The sequence below is a fragment of the Diadema antillarum genome, unplaced genomic scaffold, assembly GCF_040938485.1.
Source record: "Diadema antillarum isolate AM-2024a unplaced genomic scaffold, OU_Dant_1.0 seq00000799_RagTag, whole genome shotgun sequence".
In the NCBI taxonomy this organism is placed as follows: Eukaryota; Metazoa; Echinodermata; class Echinoidea; order Diadematoida; family Diadematidae; genus Diadema; species Diadema antillarum.
In genome coordinates this window covers 658,564-683,022 of record NW_027271683.1, presented here as the reverse complement: position 1 = coordinate 683,022, position 24,459 = coordinate 658,564, and the positions used below count along the sequence as shown (strand labels likewise).

Genomic DNA, 24,459 nt, shown 5'->3' with positions numbered 1-24,459 from the left:
TTCCAGTAAGGAACGTTTTTTAAGAATCAGTTCCCAGGTGAGAGAGAAAGGAAGACAGACAATGGGGTACACGCAGACTGATTTCATAATCAATAAATTATCATAAGATTTGACTTTATAACTGTAAAGTATGTCCCCCCCCAAAAATTACAACCAGATTTTTGCATTTATAACTTCCAATATGATTACACTGAATGCTACTTCAGGTAAAAAAAAAAAAAAAAAAAAAAAAAAAAAAAAATCATACCTTTATTTTGCAGAAAACCCCATGCAATTTGGTTAAGTGGTTACAGACAAATGTAGTTCAAAGCATGTCATATGTTTGATTCTTCCAAGTTTAGCACTTTGGAACTGCATATTGATCTGTGAACACAATGGATAGAACTTGGAGGGAAGAGATTCCCGACATGCGCTATAAAATGTCTATTCTCTTTTACCACTGAAGCAAATCGCATGGGATATTCTGTAAGATGTGGGTAAAAAGTTATAGTTTCATACCCTGAAATTGTATTTTGGATCGATTCACGATTTCTAAAATTAACGTTGACAGAGGGTCACGTTGTATTTCTTATTTTTTTTCCCAAATCCTGCAGAGGCATTATGGAGGGATCTCAAATGGCAGCCTACAGTCCCGTCACCACGACGATAACAGCTGATGGGGAGAATGGAGTAGCTCAGGATGGAGTTCGTCATAAAGGGGGTGCAGGAGCAGCCAATCGCAGAACGCTCATCGTGGTTGGCATAGTGATTCTTGTCATCCTTACCATCATCATCATTGCTGTCGCGGTCGCCGTCACAAAGCGCTCAGCAGAATCATCATGTAAGATTGTGTTTTCAGTATTCCCTATGTTACTACATTCTATAAAGTACTGTATACGCCAAATATTTTGCGAGGTTTTTATTTTCTGGATTTCGTGAGTCAGGTGCTATTAGTGATAAAAGACACATGATAATAATGACTCTGATCCAAATTTTTATGTGATGCACACATAAACTACATTTCTCCGTTCAGTACAGTACTCCACAATCGCAAATTTAACCACTCGCAAGATCGATTTGCGAAAATGTACACTTGCTAATGGCGTATACAGTACCCAATTACGGATTTCTTTGACCAGTCAACATATGATACCCTAAAAAACGTGATGATAACGCAGAAATATACGAATTTCGGCTCACTCACTCGTACTAATTTAGAGTATTTTGTCAAGTCCTCAGTTTGTTAGTATACATGTAAATCGTTATCTATAAGGCCGTAACTATATCTTGATTAGAATTGTAAGATTAAATAACTAAAAGATGACAAGCATTCCATGTTTTGAAAGCTAAAATACAAAAATTTTCAGCTTGCTCGCTATGCTCGCTCGCAAAAATTTATCAAAATCAATTGCATTTAAATCACCCTCAAAATACCCCTTTTAAATGCTTGAAAAAGCATATCATGTGGACTTTTTTTTTTTTAAGTCCCTACCAGGATGGGATTGGGGTTGAACACTTTTTCAGAAATAAGGAGCGCAATTTTTGGGCTTGCCCGGGCGGCGTTTTCCCTAGATACGCCACTTGTTAGGTCCCATCCGAGGGACACATTGTACAGCATGTACAATTATCCTATCAGTGAACTTGATAATATACAAATGATGCACAGGATAGAGTGCGTTAGTGTAGGCGTAGTGCACTCGAGGGTATTTACAATTGTGAAACATGCACGAGGCGAAGCCGAGTGCATGTTGCACTACATTGTAAATACCCGAGAGTGAGCTACGCCTACACTAACGCCACGAAATAATCCTGTGCATCATTTGTTTTATAAAATGGGTCGAAAATTCGAAAACTAACATCATTTTTCAGCGTTTTTCACGTACCTTTGTGGGTCAAGACGTCCGAAGATGTTCGTCCCAAACTTTTACGCACGTCGCACTCGCGGAAGTCCCGCACATACAGTACAGTGTGTATAAGTATAATGGGGGGTTGGGTTTCCGGACACCCGCATGAAAACTTACTTATTTTACATAGAATATGCACCCTTTACCTTAAAGACTTGATATAGACTCCTCATATAGGCCTACTAGACAACATACTCTGGAAAACGGCGTGAGAATTAACCTGCTAAATCGTTGGATTTGCTCTTCAAAGTGACTCCATGTACGCGTCCGGTCCCATAACGCTTGGTCTACTGTACTGTACAAAGTGTACGTATAGTACAGTATACGTACGTACGCCACATATGTTATGCACAAGGGAAGACAGGCCGGCCGGCCGGCAGCCCGAACTAGAAGTTGTTTACAGGATTGACAGCGCGTACGCGTATACATGCAATTCATCAAAGGAGCCGCCGCGCGCACAGACGATCGGCAATCTACCATAGGATTACAGGCAGTGCAGTTGTACTGAAGTAAAGGAAGGAGGTGTGTCTCATTTCAGCGCTTCCTATTGGCTACATTCTTGAACCCATTTTATAAAATGACATCATGGGAATAATGGTCTCAATATATTGAACTCAAAACTACACGGCCATTTACCAGACTTGTATGCATTTTCCAGCAGAAAAGTCCAGTTGGAACTTGATGCAATAGGATGATTTGATATAATTTGGACTACTGAAAGGGTCAAAGGTCACAAGGGAAGCTAGATCTGTACCTGGTTATTTTGGCATTGCATTGCAATTGTTTGGGTACAAGAGTACATGTATTGTTGACCACACAATGTAGTCAAATTGCTTTTAATTAGATTTGTCTTGTTTGTTTGTTTGTTTGTTTATGGTAAAGTTTGGAGCTTCTTTCTTTTTCTTAGCCTCTGCAGTTACGCTAAACACCACAATGGCTACACCTACGTCCATGAAAGGAACTATGACAACAAAAATGGTAAGTTGAATAAAAAAGAAGAATTATGACAGACAGGACTTTAACAGGACAAGTCCACCTTCATAGACATATTTGTGGATTGAGTGAATGCAGCGACATTTATAATAGAACACATCAGTGAGGATTCGAGGAAAATCGGGCAATCCAATCTAACGTCATGAATTTATGAAGTTTTTGCTCAGTTATTGCTGGATAAAAAGACTACTACAGCATGTGATGTCACATGTGTACAAAACGATATAAAGAAAATATAATAAGATTCAAGATATTTTCGTTTTCTCCTACTGTATAATAAAAGAACACTTGATTTGCCTCCGTCAGACTGCAGGGAGAATGATGTTACACTTATTATGTTGGTGACATATTGAGGAAATGTGTACTTTCAGAGAAAACACATTAAATTTTGTGAAATTCTCTTTTACTTTTCTTGTACCATTCTACCCATGTGACATCAATCACTGCTGTAGTCTTCTCATCCAGCAGTGACTGGACAGATACTAATAAAATTTCATAACTTTTGAATGGATTGTCCCATTTTCCCCAAACTTTCACTGATGTGTTCCATATTGCTGTGACATTCACTCAATCTACATGACATGAAGTTTGACTTGTCCTTAAATGTATTAGCCCACATTTGTAAACCTGCAGCAATTGGTCTCATAGTTAGCATGGAGTTTGGGTATGATTGCAGTAACACCTGTGCAAAATTTCGTTCCAATTAGTCCATTACTTTCATAAAAATAAATGAAAATGCATCGTATGCATGCGTATAACGCTCGCTAGCTCCGGTCCACGTACGTACTACATGCATGCGATACATGTGTGGGAAAGTTACGTAGCTAGCCCGCGCTCGTAATTCGATTTTGGGTCGGGTTGACCCGGTTTGAAAATTGATTTTAAAACGATGATTTTCTCTCTTTTATCGAATGGTATAGACAAAGAGCGACAGGTGAGGTACAACGTATGTTACTATTATAACTTGTACTTGAAGTCATATTGGACCTATTTTATGCAGTTTTTATTTTCGTGGGTTTGCAAATGTGGGCTAATACCTTTAAAACACCTCAACTGCCACTTCTTCTCTACACTGTACAAGCTGATTGATATTGATAAAGTGCAATCAATAACAAACTGCATGTTGAGGGTGTTCATTTCTGTCATGCATCTGTCACCCTTGGAGGTAGTGGAGGCATTATTGTATCCCCCGAACAGAGTTCGGAGGATACTATGGATTTGGCCTCGTCGCGCCGCGTCCGCGTCCGCCGCCGCCGCCGCAGAGATTTCCTTGTGAGCGCTCTACCGGCTGCGTTTCTTTTCCGATCATCTTCAAAGTTGGCATGAAGGTGTATTATGATTAGATGAAGACGCCTATTGTTTTTGGTGATGGCGCCCTCGCTTGTTCCGTCTGTATACATGAAAAGGTAAATCCAATAGGGTCTGCTTGTGAGCGCTCTACCGGCTGCGTTTCTTTTCCGATCATCTTCAAAGTTGGCATAGAGGTGTATTATGGTTAGACGAAGACGCCTATTGTTTTTGGTGATGGCGCCCTCGCTTGTTCCGTCTGTATACATGAAAAGGTAAATCCAATAGGGTCTGCTTGTGAGCGCTCTACCGGCTGCGTTTCTTTTCCGATCATCTTCAAAGTTGGCATGAAGGTGTATTATGGTTAGACGAAGACGCCTATTGTTTTTGGTGATGGCGCCCTCGCTTGTTCCGTCTGTATACATGAAAAGGTAAATCCAATAGGGTCTGCTTGTGAGCGCTCTACCGGCTGCGTTTCTTTTCCGATCATCTTCAAAGTTGGCATAGAGGTGTATTATGGTTAGACGAAGACGCCTATTGTTTTTGGTGATGGCGCCCTCGCTTGTTCCGTCTGTATACATGAAAAGGTAAATCCAATAGGGTCTGCTTGTGAGCGCTCTACCGGCTGCGTTTCTTTTCCGATCATCTTCAAAGTTGGCATGAAGGTGTATTATGGTTAGACGAAGACGCCTATTGTTTTTGGTGATGGCGCCCTCGCTTGTTCCGTCTGTATACATGAAAAGGTAAATCCAATAAGGTCTGCTTGTGAGCGCTCTACCGGCTGCGTTTCTTTTCCGATCATCTTCAAAGTTGGCATGAAGGTGTATTATGGTTAGATGAAGACGCCTATTGTTTTTGGTGATGGCGCCCTCGCTTGTTCCGTCTGTATACATGAAAAGGTAAATCCAATAGGGTCTGCTTGTGAGCGCTCTACCGGCTGCGTTTCTTTTCCGATCATCTTCAAAGTTAGCATGAAGGTGTATTATGGTTAGACGAAGATGCCTATTGTTTTTGGTGATGGCGCCCTCGCTTGTTCTGTCTTTATACATGAAAAGGTAAATCCAATAGGGTCTGCTTGTGAGCGCTCTACTGGCTGCAGTTCTTCTTCAATCATATTCAAACTTGGCATGAGGTGTATTATGGTTAGACGAAGACGCCTATTGTTTTTGGTGATGGCGCCCTCGCTTGTTCTGTCTTTATACATGAAAAGGTAAATCCAATAGGGTCTGCTTGTGAGCGCTCTACTGGCTGCAGTTCTTCTTCAATCATATTCAAACTTGGCATGAGGTGTATTATGGTTAGACGAAGACGCCTATTGTTTTTGGTGATGGCGCCCTCGCTTGTTCTGTCTTTATACATGAAAAGGTAAATCCAATAGGGACTGCTTGTGAGCGCTCTACTGGCTGCAGTTCTTCTTCGATCATCTTCATACTTGGCATGGAGGTGTATTATGGTTAGACGAAGACGCATATTGTTTTTGGTGATGGCGCCCTCGCTTGTTCCGACTTTATACATGAAAAGGTAAATCCAATAGGGTCTGCTTGTGAGCGCTCTACTGGCTGCAGTTCTTCGATCATTTTCAAATTTTGACATGAAGGTGTATTATGGTAAGATGAAGAGGACTATTGTTTTTGGTGATGGCGCCCTCGCTTGTTCCGTCTTTATACATGAAAAGGTAAATTCAATAGGGTCTGTTTGTGAGCGCTCTACTGGCTGCAGTTCTTCGATCATCTTCAAACTTGGCATGAAGGTGTATTATGATAAGACAAAGATGCCTATGGTTTTTGGTGATGACGCCCTCACTTGTTCTGTCTTTATACATGAAAAGGTAAATCCAATAGGGTCTGCTTGTGAGCACTCTACTGGCTGCAGTTCTTCTTCGATCATCTTCAAATTTGGCATGAAGGTGTATTATGATAAGACAAAGATGCCTATGGTTTTTGGTGATGGCGCCCTCGCTTGTTCCGTCTTTATACATGAAAAGGTAAATCCAATAGGGTATGCTTCTTGATGCTGTGGGTTCGGGGGATACATGTGCTCGGCTGCGCGACCATAAAGTCCATCAAGGTAAAAGTTCATTGAACTCTTTGTGATTTTTTTTTAAAACTTACAATTTTGTATACTGTGTTTTCTAGGAATGTTGTGAATTGTAGAGGTAATTGATATAAACTATTTCAAATGAAATGGTAGTGGTGGAAGATCCCATTAAAGAATAAATATTCCAGTCTGTAATTCAGGAAAGAAAGATCAGTGTTGATCTAGGACGTATAAACTTATGTGCAGGGTAGAAATGAATCAAAGATTGCTTGCACGAACATGGTAGGGATGAAGAGTCAAGGTCAAAATTAATAGAACTCTTCTTGAAAAGGTCATTCTCAAGCACATTCTCACAACTTTATCTAGGAATGTTCAGTGCAAAGTGTTGTAAGAAGCTACAGGTATTTGTACTGTATACGCCATACACAACTGTACTGTATGGCGAGTCTAAATTTTCGCGAATTGAGACTTCCTGTCAATTTTGCGAGTGGTTAAAGTCGCAATCGTGGAGTCCTGTACTGAACGGAGAAATGTATGCTACATGCATACATTGCATTTATGTCAGGATCAGAGTCAATATTTTCCCATGTTTTTAATTTTGCGAATATCAGCTGCTTCACAAGATTCGCGAAAATAAAAACCTCACGAAATATTCACCGTATACAGTAATCACTAGTGAAGGTCAAAAGATACCAATAATTTTAAAAACTCACAATTACATTGCGTATATTTTTATCGTGGGTATGTACACACCTGCATAGCCAAGGGGGCGGTCTCTCACCTCCCCCCCCCCCCCCCAAGATTTAGAAGGCGACATAAGAAAATAAATGAATAAAAACAATAAGAAAAGTCAAGTTTGTGAATGTTCTCAGTCATCCAGGTAAATTATCTCATGAACTATATCAGTAAATCTAGTCAACTGGACTTACTTGTAATTTGGAGTAGCAACGTTCCGAAATTCCCTGACCCTGTTACGGGTCAACGATTAATTGCCGCCAATGATCAGTCGTCCTGATGAAGCGTGCCGGAGAGGATGTGAAATGTCGCTACTCTATATTACAAGTTTGTCCAGTTTACTAGATTTACTGATGCTTAAGGAAAGTAAAGTTGTTGGTAATATGCATGTGAAGCAGCTCCCTTCAACCTTTTCTAAAGTAATATTATATTGTCCAAATATTTCACCTAAAGTATGCACCAGATCATTGACTTTCAGTTCTGAAAATGCAAAATCTCTCTTGGGAGGGGGATACCCCCTTCCACACCCTCCCCCTCTTTGCCCCTTTCCCTACCTTTAGTACACCTTTCAGATTGATATAGAATTCTGAATAATTCTGAGTGAACAAGACTTGTCACCTCATTAAAAAATAAAAAAATAAAAAAATAAAAAAATTCAAAGTTCCCTCATGTACAATTTGGGAATTATACCCTTTTCTTGCTCAGTTCTCTCTTCCCACCTCCCTGCTCAGTTCCTTTCCATATAGATTTAGAACAATTTTCAGACATTTTTCCTGACATTTCATCAAATATGCGTATACAACATACATTGTACTATTTCAATTTCAATTTCAAAAATACAAAAGCTTCCTCATATGGGAAGGATGGGAATAGCCCTCTCCCAAGCCTTCCACCTCCTTGCCCCCCCCCCCCCCCCCCAGCATAGACTATGGCTACACTTTGAAGATTGAGAATTTTCCAATAATGTATGCCACAAAATATGTGCACCAGATCATTTAACTACAATCACTTCAAAATCTCCCACATGTGGGAGAGGGAATTGGGCTTGTAAACCCTCTCCAACATCCACCTACTTGGTGTCCATCCATAGACTTGCTACACTTCTCTGATTGACAAATTTCCAGATATTCCAACAAAAAATGTGTGCCAGATCATTAAATTTCAGTTCTGAAAGTGAAAAATCTTCCGCAAATATGGGGGGGGGGGGGGGGGGGGGGGTTATCTCCCACCCTTCCATTGCTTGGTCTTCTCTATAGACCTAGTGCACTTAAGGGAATGACAATTGCTGAATATCAGGTCTATAAATGTGAACACACCCTCGTGTGGGAGGAGGAATACCCCCCCCCCCCCCCCACCCCGTTCCTTTTTGATATTCATTGTATACAAATAGATGCAAGAAATGTATTTTAATGATATCCTCTTTTTTTTTGGTGGGGGGGGAGGGGGGTAAATTGTTGAATAATCTTCATCAAAATACTGTTTCGTTACTTTACCAGTGGAACTGTTTCCGGATGATAAAACATGCAAAAACATGCATCGAATTGCACATATAAAACATCAAAATGCAAAAAGTTGTCACTGCGAGAGAGGGGACACCCCCCTACCTCCACCGAGAGAAAAGCCATCAATGTTTATCCCCTCTCTGTAGTAGCCACCTGTCTATAACAGCCATATGACATTTTTTGTCTCCCTTGGGTGGCCGCTATAGACGGGTTTGACTGTACTTTATTTGAATTATGTGTCATGGTCTAACACCTCATACACCTCATTCATCATTTTCCTCCCTTGGGTGTGTCCTCTCTGATACCAGACCACCACACCCACACCCATGAGTACAACCCTCGGACCCCCGGGGTTCTTCGATGGTAAAATTGTGCTTGATCGGCAGTACTATAATGCCTATGATGATGAGCAATCCCCAGAATATACTGCACTCAAGACTGGATTCACTGAGGCGGTAAGTTGTGCTCTCCACTGTGCTATTTTTTTCTTTTCTCTCTCTCTCTGTTCCCAGTACCTACGAGTTTGGATAATAGTTTCAGGAATTCCCAAAAATCTTCTTCTCCTTTAAAAAAAAAAAATGATTGATAGATTTTATGATACAGGGGAAACTCGGTATAACGAACACTGCTATAATGAGATATTGGTTATAACGAGGAAATTTTCTCGGTCCCAAATTTCCTTCCACACAAGTCTATGTAAAATGCTACTCTTATAGCAAGATCGGCTATAACGAAATAACTGCTATAACGAGATAAATTTTGTGACTTCCAAACAAAGAAAAACATAGTAATTCAAACCTGCTATAGCGAGGTAAAGCAAAATGCCTTCGGTAAAGCTTTACTTCGCCTGTGCTATCATCTTCCGAGATTGTAAAGCTTGATGCGCCAAAAACTGTCTTGTACACACATAATCATTTTCTTCAGTGCACTCCAGCTAGCACTGCATGTTGTACGTGTGAAGTGTGTGTGTGCACGCACACTGATACATGCAGAAAATGTGGTGGGACGGCCATATGTATACATGACATCATCATGACGTTTAGCAGGTGTGAGGCAATCTGATGCTGTGATTGGCCTTCTACTTAGGGAATTCCCCGTCTTCACACACACACACACGCAGTCATAATGTATATACAGAATGTGTCACATACACGCACAGCATTGTGCAGACCATATTCAAGCTTTCCACACAACACACACCCATACGATAACCACATACCAATCCACAGACGATCTTGATACAATCGCAAGGTATATAGATTTACAAATTCAAACATCTACAATTAATAAGAAACACATTCTTGATATTGGATTTCCTTGGCGAAAAACATCTTCTTACCCATAAAGGTGAGTAATTCCCTCACACACAATATCAAGTTATCAGTATTGATTGAAATATGATGGGTAGTCCCACATATGCAAATTAATGTCTTTATTTTATGCCTTCTTTTATGCCTACTGATATAACAAGATATGGGCTATAACGAGGAAAATGACTCGGTCCCGACCATCTCGTTATATCGAGTTTCCACTGTATAGTTATCAATATGGCACTTTCAAAGGGAATTAAAAACTTGTTAAAAATTTTTGTCTGAAAAAAAAAAGTGTACCATTCAAGCACAACAGTTATAAAAAAAATGTGAAGAAATTCAACATGCATTCACTTTTTAGCATAATAAAAGTACAGTTGATTAGAAACATGCTTTCAGAAAGCAGGGGGAATAATCACTACCCTTGAACTATGTCAGTATCAAGTTGATGGAATGTGTAATTTTAATGAAAAATGAATTTTTGTGGAATTCTTTTTATATTTTCTTTTCTTTATAATTGTTGTCCACACATGACATCATGAACTCTAGTAGTCTCCTAATATCCAGTAATTACAATTAATAACTTTTGCATTGATTGTCCGATTTTCCTCAAACTTTCACTGATGTGTTCTACTGATGTTACTGCTTTCACTCGATAAACATTGCACTTTGGGTTTTGGTTTCCTTTAACAAATTTTTGATTTACGCCTTTGTTTTGCTGCATACAGATGAATGAGCACTTCAGCCAGCCTGAGTATCAACCCTTCTACTCAGGCACAGCAGTTAGTTACTTTCTGTAAGTTATTCCATTGTTCATTTTTATGCCTCCGCCCGAAGGGTGCCGGAGGCATTATTTTTTCGGGTTGTCCGTCTGTCCGTACGTCCGTTTAAAGTCTGTCCGCATTTGTTTATGCGATAACTTGAGTATTAGTGGAATTGTACCAAACTTGGTCCAGGTGTAAAGTATATGATGGGGCAATTACTTGATTAGATTTTGGGTGAAATCGGCTGAGGTCAAATTCAAAGGTCAAGGTCAAATCATGAAATTGTATCCATTTATGAGATAACTCAAGACTGGATGAAGCAAAATTTACCAAATTTTGTCTAAAGATGACATTTGATGGGGCAATTACTTGGTTAGTTTTTTAGTGAAATCGGCCTGAGGTCAAAGGTCTAAAGTCAAGATCGAATCTTAAATGCAATAATTCAAGACTGGATGAAGCAAATTTCACCAAACTTGGTGTAAGGATGATATTTGATGGGGCAGTTAAGTAATTAGTTTTTGAATGAAATTGGTAAGAGGTCAAAAGTCAAAAGGTCAAGGTCAAATGCTCAACATTTTACTATTTTCATCATATCTATGCAATTCCTGAAGGTATTTTCTTGAAACGTAGTGTAAACATGTACAGTACTCTCCGCATAATCGGGTAGGCTCGAGCAGAGCGTTTCTTACCCGATTAAGCGGAGTACCCGATTAACGGAAGAACACGTCTCACTCACAATAGACACACACAATGTGTGTGTAAATGCATTTTACACTGCACCAAACACCTACACTGTATGCCTGCACGGCACATTATATGTAACTTACACTTGCTCAGTCACGAACAATAATTTACACTCATTTTATGGACAAATATGTCTTCAGAAAACTTTGTCGTTTGACTGTAGGCTCCTCGCTAACATGCAGGCGTTTTCCGAAATGAACATGTCTCTTTGCGTGCAATAATCACGTAGAACGTCGGGTTACTTTTCTAGAAGTGACCGGGGAATTAGGAGCTGGTGCATGGCCTGATTCTTGTTGCAAACTTATCGCATTGTGAATGTCGCTGCGGAGCACGGGATGAGCGCAAGTGTGTTCAACTCCTGTCTGTCTATGCAATTGTGAGTGTCAGTTCCACGTGTAATGTTCGTTTCTGTGTGTCAAGTCGGTACTTGTACATGTGTTTTCATGTTTAATCACTCCCCGAATGATGAGTCTTCTTTGCAAATTAAGCAGAGAATGCGATTAGCCGTGGAAAAATTGACATTCATGATTTCTTAAAGTGTTATATCTGCGATAAAATGTGGGTAGAAGTAAGATTAGAGGACAATTATTTACCCGTTTATGCGGAGAGGCAACCTGATTATCAGGTAATTTTTCTGTGCATTGGAACTGATTATGCGGAGAGTACTGTACTACCAAATAAAGATTCTCCGGAGAAAATTTCAGGTCATGAGGTCAAAGGTCAGGTGAAAACATTAACATTTAACTTTTTATGCCTCTGCCAACGAAGTGGCCGGAGGCATTATGTTTTCGGGTCGTCCGTCCGTACGTCCGTCCCGTTTTGTTTTTGTCGATATCTCAAGAACCGTGTGGTGGTTTTACATCAAACTTGGTATGATGGTATATCCTGGGGGGATAATACTTTGTTTGGATTTTAGGGTCACGGGGTCAAAGGTCAAAGGTCACAGGTTATTTTGTGGAAAAAAAACGGTTGAAAATTCATGTTTTTCTCCATATCTCGCAAATGGTTCAAGGTATCTTCATGGAACATAGTATAAAATGAGCGCCATGAGCATCATCATTGATGGACTTTCAGCGCTTTATAAGAGGCCACTATTATCATTTATTATTATTAAAAGTGTATATGCTTGTTCCAATGGACAGTGATTATCTAGGGAAGTTGGGGTCATGGTTCAGAGGTCAGGGGGTCAAAGGTCAAGGTCAACTCCTCAAAATATCACTACTTTCCTTATATTTATGGAATGCCTTAAGGGTTTTTTTTTCTAACTTGATGTATACATGTATTACCCAATATATATTCTGTGGGAAGTTTCTTGCCTAAAGGTCAAAGGTCAAAAGGTCAAAGGTCAAGTGAAAGTGTTGAATTGCACTTTTTCCTCCATATCTCAAAAGTAACTCAAGGTATCATCATGAAACTTACATATTTATGCATGTTCAACCTAACAGTGATTCTCTTTGGAACTGTGAGGTCAAAGGTCAAAGGCTAGGTTTAGATAATGCTATTTTCCCATTTGATACTGAAATTATACTTTTTCTCAATACCTTGAAAATTACTCAATGCATGTAACGTATAAAAGGGTCAAAAGTCAAGTAAAAATCATCAGTTCCCCAAATACCTGCACTCTGACATTTTAATCATTCATCCAATTGAACCTAGTTCTAGGAAAGTGAACATTCAGCACATTTGTGTCAAACCTGTCATTTTAATATTTTGCCAATTGTGTGAAACTGTCATCACACATTGTCAAGACATTGTACTATAGACCTATTAGGAGAACCATGCATTATGGCGGAGGCATATCAGTCGCCGTAGCGATATATCTAGTTTCTCCATATGATGTATCTCGCAAATAGTTCAAGGTATCTTCATGGAACTTGGTACATATACATGTACTAACTAGCAGGGATTATTGAGGGAATTTAGGGGTCATGGGTCAAAGGTCAAGGTGAACTCCTCAAAATTTCACTATTTCCCTATTAGAACCATGCATTATGGTGGAGGCATTTCTAGTTTATTGTCCCCGCCGAACGAGTTCGAGCAGGGGACTATGAAACGGGCTCCGTACGTGTGTGTGTCCGTCCGTCCGTGTGTCCGTCCGTCCGTGCGTCCGTCCGTGTGTCCGTGTGTGCGTCCATGTGTGATCAAAATCTGGAATTTGCTACTTCTCTGTCATTTATGAGCCAATTTTGATTCTGTTTGCTTTATATGATAGCACTACATGGGAGCTTTGAAACTTCTACACAGAATTTCAGTCGTGACCTTTGACCTTGACCTTTGACCTATATTGTACATTTTGCTACAAAATGCTACTCCTTCGCCATTTCTAACCCGATTTCGATTCCGTTTGCTTTATATGATGGCACTAGGTGAGGGCTTCAAAACTTCTACACAGAATTTTGACCTTTGACCTTGATTTTTGACCTATATTGTACATTTTGCTACAAAATGCTACTCCTTTGCCATTTCTAACCCGATTTCGATTCCGTTTGCTTTATGTGATGGCACTAGGTGAGGGCTTCAAAACTTCTACACAGAATTTTGACCTTTGCCTTCTTTGACCTTTGACCTTGATTTTTGACCTATATTGTAGGCCCTACATTTTGCTACAAAATGCTACTCCTTCGCCATTTCTAACCCGATTTCGATTCCGTTTGCTTTATGTGATGGCACTAGGTGAGGGCTTCAAAACTTCTACACAGAATTTTGACCTTTGCCTTCTTTGACCTTTGACCTTGATTTTTGACCTATATTGTACATTTTGCTACAAAATGCTACTCCTTCGCCATTTCTAACCCGATTTCAATTCCGTTTGCTTTATGTGATGGCACTAGGTGAGGGCTTCAAAGCTTTTACACAGAATTTTGACCTTTGACTTCTTTGACCTTTGACCTTGATTTTTTACCTATATTGCACATTTTGCTACAAAATGCTACTTCCGGCGGGGACGTATATTACGCACCGCGTAATTTCTACTTTTCCTTGTTGTCTGTGAAAAGGTTAAGAAATTACTCCTTTATGCAATGCAGAATGTTAAATGTGTATTGAAGTGTCCAACTGACAATACATTGATATTGTAAAGCACATATAAGGTATTGGCAATTTAAGTGAAACACACAAAAAATATAATTACATGTGTTATTGCACAATGAGAAATGTATTCAACACTGAGAAATTTTCAACAATGAAAGTTATTTATAGTAGAAAAACCTCTAAACTGAGCTAGTGTGTTTTTATACATGCATATCTGTTGCATATCCTCCTTTTTTTCAGCTGTAAAGTGTCATATTAAAACGTTTGAAGAGAATACAATTTTGCATGATGTTGTCAAGTATTTTGACAAAATTAAACTTACTAGTGCAAAGAGGACTAAATGTCAAAATAAAATTCAGTGTAACAAAAAAGCTGCTGAAAACTGCTAATCCATAAGCAGTTTGTAAGCTCAGGCCCTTTTTGACTCCAAAATAAAATTCAGGAATTTTGTCTTTATGAAAATTGAAGATCATACCTATGGGCTGTGGCAGGATATATTTATGTAGAATGAAAAGGTGGATGCATTCCAGACAGCTGCCTGCTAAAGTTGATCAGCCCTCGCCCTTTGTTTATTTCTGTGTTTCTCTATTAAACTTCCAGGAGTAATACTTTGGATGGCACACGAAGTCCACCAGTTACCGAGGTGAACTTCAGGACAACTGTACTGCACATCGGGAGGGGACTACCGGAATCCCTGACAAATACCACATCCCTGGTGCAATACACCGTCCTCCGCACTCAGATCTCCCCTGAACAGACTGCTGCTTAATGAGGGCGCTTGTAACCTTCTGAATGATATTGCAGGCTGGTGTTTGACAAAGCACTGCAGAACAAGTTTATATTTCCTGTTTGTATGTATTCATACAAACAGGATATGACTTTCTAAAAATATCTAACGGGCCCCCATTCTCAATATAGTCATTAATGTTGTCATTATGGAAGTCCGTCTATCTAAAGTGAGTTTCGGAAGAGGAAATATGTTTTTCCTTCCCTTCTTCACAAATCTTTGTTCTTAGGTATTTTCTTTCTGTCCAAAGGGTTCTCTGCCCCATGATTATCAATGTGTGATGGATACCAGTAAGTAACAGGTGTTCATATTGTTATTGTCATTATTGTGTTTTGCCTCTCCAACAGCAGGCCTGATTTTCTCCACTCTTTTTCACCCACACCCCCTCAGGCCCTTAAGTAGGGTGATCATGGACCCTCTTTGCCAGCATGAAAAAAAAAAAATAAGAGAAGAACAAAATGAAAGGGTAAAGAAACCATCCTTGTGAGGTGACTGTAGTGATGCACCAGAATTTTATATATATATATATATATATATATATATTTTTTTTTTTTTTTGCTTGTCAGCCGATGAAACCCAGAAGTGGCATGAGAAACAACAAAATTTCATGGGGTAGCCTTTTCCTTCCTTTGTTTGCTTGTGAGCTGATTAAACCTGGAAGTGGGAAGGAACTGGACATAAACTTGAACTACAAAGGTCCGCTCTTTCTAATTCTGAACCCTTGTTTAAAAATCCTACTTACGGGCCTGCCCCTCCACCAACCCTCTTCCCCCAAATAAAAGAAATTAAAAAATGACAGCACAGTATGTGATATCGATAGGTGCAATATTGACATTTCATTTGATACGTATGAAAAAATTATTTGTCAGATCATGTGACGCTCGGTGTAGAATGAAGGCACCTACCACAGATTCTTTGATCTGATTAGAAATTATGAAGTCAATTTTTGAAGTTGTTGATATTTGGTATGGAGTCAGAATTTGTTTTTAATCACTCTGGGTCGAGGATTGAGATACCTCTTCATCCTTCCCTTAACATTTAAGAGGCTGTTTCTCGGCAAGATGCAGAGAGATCACTTCAGTCTTGGAAGAATATGATGCACAGAAAGTCCTGCGGTCGACAGAGTTTAATAGTAGTTTTTGTGTTTTTGTTAGAATTTCATAGTTTAAATAGGATTTGTGGTCTTCGGTGTAGAAGACTTTTTTGTGTGTGTCTTTGGTTTGTTGTTGCTGTTTTTGCGACATGTCATTGTTACAAGGGAATTGCACTCTATTGCGTTGTGAAAACATGGGCCAGAATCCTCAAAGATCGTTTAGATCCGGTCTGCGGATTATGCAAATGTTGATTGTGTAAATGTGTTTGACATCATGTATGCATACACTCTGTACACATGTCCAATGATACACACACGCTGACACACGTGTGTGGGAGGAACGCTTGTTTCGTGCCTGCCTTTGTCCATGGACTCAAGTTAGGGGCTATGGATTTGATTTAAATTATCTTTGTGAATTTGGGCCATGATGGGAGTTATGAATGTACAGTGGACTCCCATTATAATGAAGTCCTTGGGAGCGCCAATTTTCTTTTGTAATATCAAAATTTCATTGTAACCAAACAAATACCGGTAACCAATAAAAAAAATTTAAAAAGTAGGTAGGATAGTGTGGCAGCCTGAATTTTTATTTCGTTGTAAGCAGAATTTCATTATAACCATGTTCATTATAATGGGAGTGCACTGTATGTGCAGTTTACAGTAAAATTGATTATCAGAAGGTTGCATTAGATGAGCACTGTTCTGTAGTGAGTACGTCACCCTTTTGGTTCTGGCATCGATAGGATCTGTTGAGCCATACTTGATACAGTGCACTCCCGTTGTAGGGTCCTCCATTATAACAAAATTCTGGCTATGTTGAAGTAAAAGTTGAGGCCCACACATAATCTTTTTTAATTGTTTATTTGGTCAATTATAGTGAAATTCATTACAGTGAAATAATCTTGTCGGTCTTTGTTATAACATTAGTCAGACACTCATGATTCTGGTTTTTGTTGTACATTTTAATATCATTATTCATGAGTGTTAATGATTGCAAGTAATCGTTCGTAGTAAAAAAAAAAAATTGTAATGGTTACAGATGTAGTAAGTAGAAAAGGAAGATCATGGATCAGTTTGGGGTTGCCTGCTGCAAAACTTTTAAGAAGCCACCAATGAAACTTCCAAGAAATAAATGAGAGTATCAGTCAGGCCCTATAAACATTATCTTTTTAAATTATCATTTTGATAGCATTTTTAGCAATGTAGATGATTTTTTTTTATTTGTTTTGTTGAAATTTCAAAATAGGAAAATTTCTACAAAAGTTTCCTCTATGTTTGGTGAATCGTTCATTCTGTGTGTGTGTGTGTGTGTGTGTGTGTGTGTGTGTGTGTGTGTGTATGTATTTGTATACTAGTATGTATGTATGTGTGTGTTGGTGGAAGAGGTGTGCATGCGTTTCTGGTTGCAGTGAAATTTTGAATGTACCAAGGACTGTCTTAATTATCCAGTGTACACGTTGTATATCAACTGATATGGAAACTGACATACTATGTTTAAACACGACTGCCGTCACTATGGAGGTGAGAAAACAAGTAATGAGTTTTGATGGTCATTTTGGTTGTTAAATTTTTGTGAGATTTTTCTTGCTCTTTTTATTCTGTATATGTTTGCACACAGTATATCAATTTGACTGTTATTGCATAATGTGGTTCTTGTTCATCTGTAATTATGCTTGCCTTTTTCTTAAGATTTTGATCTTTTTTATTTCCAGTACTCCGTAAAGTTTAATGAATTGCTTATTCAAGAGTAATAGTCTAAATGTTGTGCAATTAATATTTGGTGCTTCTACAGTAATTGAAAAGTTCTCAAGAAACCGGTAATGTACAATTATTACATTGAACTAGCAGCACCCGTGGAAATCCACGGGTCTGAGGGGTTTAATTTTTTTTTTCTCATAATACGATTTTGCACATTTTTATTGAAGAAATAAAAAGAAAAGTCTTCTCATTCTTTCGTTAATTGTGCTGTCTTCTAAATGACCACCCTTTCCAGAAATTTTATAATACATTTTTGTAGTATATGCCAGGCGATCCGGTCCATTGGTAGGGATCATTCCCGCCACTACTTGCTTTTATTATAGAACTTGAGTTTCGAGGGGTTATTTGCACCTATTGAAGTCCAACAGTTGTCTTGTTGCCCCTCACCCCTCCCCCCCCCCCTCACGCACACACACATTTCCACCTCCGCAGGGCAAAAAACAAAAACATTCAGGGAAAAATTACCAAAAACGCAAATGAGATTCCCCGAAAGTTCTGCCCACAGGTTGTTCCCGTCGAAACGGGAAGATATTAACACTATGACTTTGATTACCCCCTGCTCTTGCATCCACGCGGGCACCCGCGGGAATCCACGGCTGGTCTCAAGGCTTCGGTTTGTTTTGTGGTTTTTTTTTTTTCATGTTTCTTTTCCCCACGTTATGAGAGAAAAATAAGATATTTTCGTCTTCATAATTTTGCTCCCTCCTTTTTGTTTTTAATCACCAAAACTTGGCTTGATATATCATATTAATATAGAACTACATCTGCTTCAGATTGTACATTATCATAATTAATATTAGGCCTACAATTATTGCTCCTATTATTGTTATTATTATATCATTATTATCATTATCCTTATCATTATCATTATTATTATTATTATTATTATTATCATTGTTATTATTTGGGGAGGGGGAGATCATAGTCATCAGGTTTAATAGGCACCCGTGTGAGTAGGTTCTCACGACCTCGTATTTTTTTTCTTTAATATTTTTCCCATGTTATGGAAGAAAGAAGAATATATACATCACTGCATTCGTCTTCATTTGCTCCCTCTTTTTTTTTGTCACCAAAACTTGGTTTGATAGACCATAGAACCACACATTCTATTTCCACTTGCAATTTTAAAAATAGGCGGTCGGCAAAGCGAGGTTTTCCTCTACGTCCGCTCATCTTATGAATATGTATGATTACAGCAGCTCTGCAGTAAACGAATGGACACAGCTGCGCGTGTAATCTGATATGTAAGGGTACGATCGGCAAATATATTTAGCCGCGTCCTAAACAGTCTGCGTACAATGACACCGGACTTGAGAGCAAACGGCGAGCAAACTAAATGACGTACCTGAGCTGCATATAGTATTCTGCAGTTGTGCAAAATACAATTACATAACCAACGTTCGTTGTTTTCATTTGGGGACGCCAATAATGGCGAACTGTACGTAAATGCCCTTGTAGTCCATATCACGCACACACAGATTCGTGTAACCATCGTCAATACATTCAGTACACGTAACAGGCGGAGGCAAAGGTACATCACAGAACTATTAATATATATATAAGCCTTTTCGCAGTTGTAACTGCGCATGCGCGAGAAAATCGGGTTTGGAGATAAATTAACCAAACTGTCAATGCGTGCGCGGCTCGGGCCGGGCGATCGAATCGACAGGTGATTCGTGAATGCATTGTGGATGTTGGCGGACCAACGAACGGTAATTTTTGCCGACATTCTGTGAATCTTGACTCTAGGCCTTTGATAATCTGTTTATCTATATATTCCTATATTAATGAATCATGTATTTTTTTTTTATTTTTTTTATTTTTTTTATTTTTTTGCGTTGTGAGATTTTAGACGATCTTCAATCATAGTCAGTTTTAGACTAGGTCCAGGCTAACTGCGACAGCCGTCGCACGAAGCGGCGCGGTCCCCGGGGCTAGGTCCAGGCTAGGACAGGTAGGCCGGATAACGTGGCTTTCAGACAAAACATCACATATTAAAGATAATGGATGGGACTGTTAGTGTTGTTAAGAATGAGGTTCTAACTTCTATAAATGGCATAGATTTCTAGGCCTAATGTTGAATATGTTTTCAGGTGCAATATTTATTCATGGTTACGTACAGGCCAGGAACTGATGTTTGAGATTGCATTAATTGGATTTTTGACAAAAATACTCTTATGTTTGAATTCTGAATTCTGTCGATTTGATTGTTATGTAGACTGTTAGGTCTAGAGCACTCATAGAGCACTTACTATACCCAGTAATGGTAAATGACACCACCTTTTCTTCATGAATATTTGCTTCAAATATTTACTCTTTTAAATTACTTTTTGCAAATTCAAATTCATTGTTAGTTTACATCAATATCAAACATCCAGAAAGTGCTGAAAACATAAGCTAACAGTAACATCCAAATGTTAAAAGAAAAAAAAATTATACCTACTTTAATTCCATAGTCACCAAAATGATCCCGTACGGTTTTGGGACTTTTGTACACGAGTGTGCACTCAAACAAATGCCACTGTATTTTACGTTCGTGCCCGTATAAGGTCATATTACTTGTAATTTGACCTTGTACTTGTAGAAGTGGTCTAGAGAAGACTATAGATCTACGTGTAAACTCAGCCTATAGTATGAGTATGACATGTTATTGTAAAACCTTAATTAAATGGGAGTCTTTGGATGAGAGAGCACATTTTTTTGTCACTGTGAGAAAGATGTTGAAGGTGTGAGTGTAAAGTTGTTATGTTTAATATTGTGTACGGTGTGCGTGTATGTCTTAGCATCTTGTTTACATTTGTGGAGAGTGAGTCATCAGATCTATGTCTAGCGTCAGAGCATGAAAGAGGCCTGCAAGTAATATTGCATAACCATGCACAGTGCCTGATTCCCCCATTCTGCGGGGAGCAGTCGATTTGGTTCACAATTCCAATTGTTCTAACTTCTCCGCAGGATGGTGGTGGTGGATTTGACAAGCACCGGCATGGTACTGTGCACTGTTTCTTTATGCAACCTACTTTTTGGTCTTTGCTTCCTTCATTTTTTTTTTTAATTGACAGAACCCTTTCCGGTGTAACTATCGAAAATCCTTACATGTTGGTCTATATTGCTATATATTTTTTTGTGTATCGTTATATTTCTTTCATGTTCAATGCCCAACTAGCTATGCATTAATTCAGTTGGGCCTAGAAGATGATTAATTATGCCTACTTTTGTGTGCTGGGCAGTAGAGCCAGCACATTTTAGTTTTTACACATAAAGATGGTTTGGATAGATAGTATCGTAAATTATTTTGTTTCCTTTTCTTCCACTTCAGCTCGAATCACCATGAAGCTGTGTGCAGTTGTCGGCTGTAGCAATGGATCTTATCAGCTGGATAAGTGGAAGCAGGGAAAATGCTCCAAGCATCAAACTTTCAATGGACTAGGGTGTTGTGATTGTGATCCTCCATTTCATCTCTTCCCATTTCCCACTGAGAAGCAAGATCAAGATGGCAGAAGGCGATGGAATAAGCTTATGAACCAAAAGGATCAATCAACTGGTAAAAACTGGATAAACAAACCTCATGATAGAGTGTGTTCGAAACATTTCCCGGATGGGAAACCAACCTTGGCGCATCCTGATCCTGTACTTCATCTTGGATACAAACTTTCACCGCAAATAGCACCAAAGCGTGCACCACCAAGAGATCGTGAAGAGCCAACCAAATCTAGGAAAAGAGTTTGCCGTACTCCCACTACATCTTCAACACCAAGTCCATCTATTGGCATGGCTGCTTCAGTGAAGGTTGAAGAGGATCACAGGTACACTTACAAGTGTGATTGCAAGCCTAGTTGTGATTGTGTAGGCTGCATCCAAAAACAGGCAAAAATTATTTCTCTTGAACACAGAGTCAAGGAGTTACAACACAAATTAATTTCAAGACAAACTGAAAACAAAGGACCAAAGAGCTGCAGAAAGAAACTTATATGTGCAGAGAACATAAGTACTGACAAAGATGTTAACCATTGTACAGGTATCAGCTCCAAACAAGCATTTGAGGACATGTACAAATTTGTAGAGCCTCATGCAAAGACAATGAGCTACTGGAAGAGTGCTAAATGTAGCAGGAAAGGCCGTCCATTCAAGGGTACCCCAAAGAAATCTGGTCCAAGGAGAAAATTGCAACTCAAGGATGAATTTCTACTTGTTCTGATGCGTCTTCGATTAGACTTGACTGTCCAGTTTCTAGCATTGCTGTTTGGAATTGTATCCAGCACATGCTCCCAGATAATTACAACTTGGTTAAGGTTCCTTGCAATGACCCTAAAACCTCTGATTGTGTGGCCAAACAGATCATCCATCTCTCTTAATATGCCCATACAATTTAGGAAGCACTGCCGGAACATTAGATCCATAATTGACTGCACGGAAATATTCATTGAGAGGCCACGATCACTTGACCTGCAGGCATCAACTTGGTCAGATTATAAGAAACATAATACCATTAAAGTATTAGTTGGGATCACGCCAAATGGGCATATTTCCTTCTTGTCAAAAGCCTACGGAGGAAGAGCATCTGATGTTGCAATCTTCAGAGAAAGTGGGTTTCTAAGCCTCCTAGACCCAAATGATGTTGTAATGGCCGATAGGGGATTTCCAATACAGGAAGAATTACTCTTGCACCATGCTACGCTTGAAATACCACCAGCTGCACAAGGCAAGCGTCAGATGACAAGGAGTAAAGTGCAAAGGACAAAAGTTATTGCCAATCTTAGAATTCATGTGGAGAGAGCAATTAATCGTTTGAAAGATTTTAAAATCTTAAACAACACAATGCCTCTCACACTTGTACCCAGCGCAGATGATATATTGATTGTATGTGCAGCTCTAGTTAATCTGCAACCAGATCTTATTAAGTGATGTTCAGGTGGACTACAAACTTTTGTGGTAGTTTTATGTCATGACTATGATTCAAAATATTTTTGTGAGGTCAAATAACTGAAAAAAAATTGTAATGGAAAAGATGTACATATATATCCAAAACAGAGTAAAGTTTCAATTCTTCAAAGTGATGTCTTACTGCTTTTGTACTTAAAAAAAAAAAAATTACATATACTACAAAGTATTTCTTCGAAAATATTTTCTTTCATATCCTTTTCCCCCCTCTCGTGCTTTGAAAGAGACAGCAAAACAACACAGTGGTGGATCCAGGCAGGGGACAAAGTTGATGCGCGCTCCCTCTGTAATTTTAAGCCACAAGATAGTTATGGTAAATTGCAAAAATTGAATGAAATCAAATTTTTTTATAAATGTGCTATTTTGTGGTGCTGGGTGAATAATTTTAATGCTTTGTTAAATCATTTTCAAAAGAAAATACCGAAAACTTTGGAAATATTGAATTGTTCCCATATAGGTATTGTATGTACTACATGTAGGGTCCTATAGTGATATTTTGCCATTTGTCATAATTATAAATGAAAATATGTTGTACAAAATGATTGCAAGTACTAGTAGGTTTAATTGTGTTTTGGGACAAAATCCAGCACTTTCTGTAGATCAAGTAAAAAATTTTTGAATTCACCAAAACATTGAATGTGTACACTAATATAGCTAAATCTAATTGTCATTTTGTGCCAATTTTATATTTGCTCTTTGTGCCCCCACTCATTCCAAATCCTGGCTTGTGTAATAGAATCAATGCTCAATCCATTCTAAATTTCATCTCACATTGTCTTAGGTGCTGTTGATGTAATGCACCTAACATTGCTTTTAGGTGCTAAATGGTTTCTAATGTGTTTATCATTTAACTTTGACCAATTGTTATACAGGGTGGCCCAGAAAAAATGGCCTAACCTATTTCCCACGGATTGTTTTTGCAATGAATGGTATCAGTGGATGAGGTAACGTCTTCTGAGAAAAATGACACCAAGATCAGAAAATTTGGTTCAGCAGTTTTCATTTAATAGTACATTGTGTGGGGCAAAGTCACGCCTTAGAATTGTTCTCTTGTCGGCTACCCCTGAACTGAAAATGGTGGAAATCCGGGCGTACCACAGCTAGAAAGAGTAATCAGATTAAGTTGATCAATTCTTACGAGTAGTCTCTAGTCAATACAATTTATCAACTGAATCAGATTACCCTAAACAACTGTGGTACGCTCAAATATCCACTATTTTCAGTTTAGGGTTAGCCGACGAGAAAATTTTTAGGGCTCGACATTACCTGACAAAATGTACTAGAAAATGAAAACTACTCAACCAAATTTGCTCATCTTGGTGTCACTTTTCTAATCAGATGTTACCTTATCCACTGATACCATTCATTGCAAAAACAATCCGTGGAAAATAGGTTAGGCCGTTTTTTTCTGGGCCGCCCTGTATAGTAAATAAAGAAGCTTTAATAGGAGTGAACTGTAATTTGTTAAACAAATTTCGGCATTACTCTCATGTGGTGAAGGTTGCATGTTCGATCTGTAATGAATATCGCAAGTCACCAAGTCACAAAAAAACTGGAAGTGGGATTCAAACCTGCCATCTACTGCATGCAGGGCAGGA

The 24,459-nt window shown here is 38.9% G+C and overlaps 1 protein-coding gene across 1 annotated transcript; it reads left to right on the top strand.

The window, feature by feature from the left end:
* Positions 1-596: 596 nt before the first annotated feature.
* On the top strand, positions 597-18,000 carry LOC139739473 (uncharacterized). The gene is made up of 5 exons (XM_071650076.1): positions 597-820; positions 2,791-2,861; positions 8,746-8,892; positions 10,476-10,543; positions 14,886-18,000. The coding sequence occupies exons 1-5, from the start codon at positions 601-603 to the stop codon at positions 15,052-15,054; spliced, it is 675 nt and encodes a 224-aa protein (XP_071506177.1). The 5' UTR covers positions 597-600; the 3' UTR covers positions 15,055-18,000.
* The last annotated feature ends 6,459 nt before the right edge of the window (positions 18,001-24,459 follow it).

Excerpts from the sequence above, each read along its gene's own strand:
- LOC139739473 (XM_071650076.1), top strand. The coding sequence starts at position 601 with ATGGAGGGATCTCAAATGGCAGCCTACAGTCCCGTCACCACGACGATA. Across the intron at positions 8,893-10,475 it reads AGACTGGATTCACTGAGGCG|ATGAATGAGCACTTCAGCCA; the intron begins GTAAGTTGTGCT and ends TGCTGCATACAG. Across the intron at positions 10,544-14,885 it reads ACAGCAGTTAGTTACTTTCT|GAGTAATACTTTGGATGGCA; the intron begins GTAAGTTATTCC and ends TTAAACTTCCAG.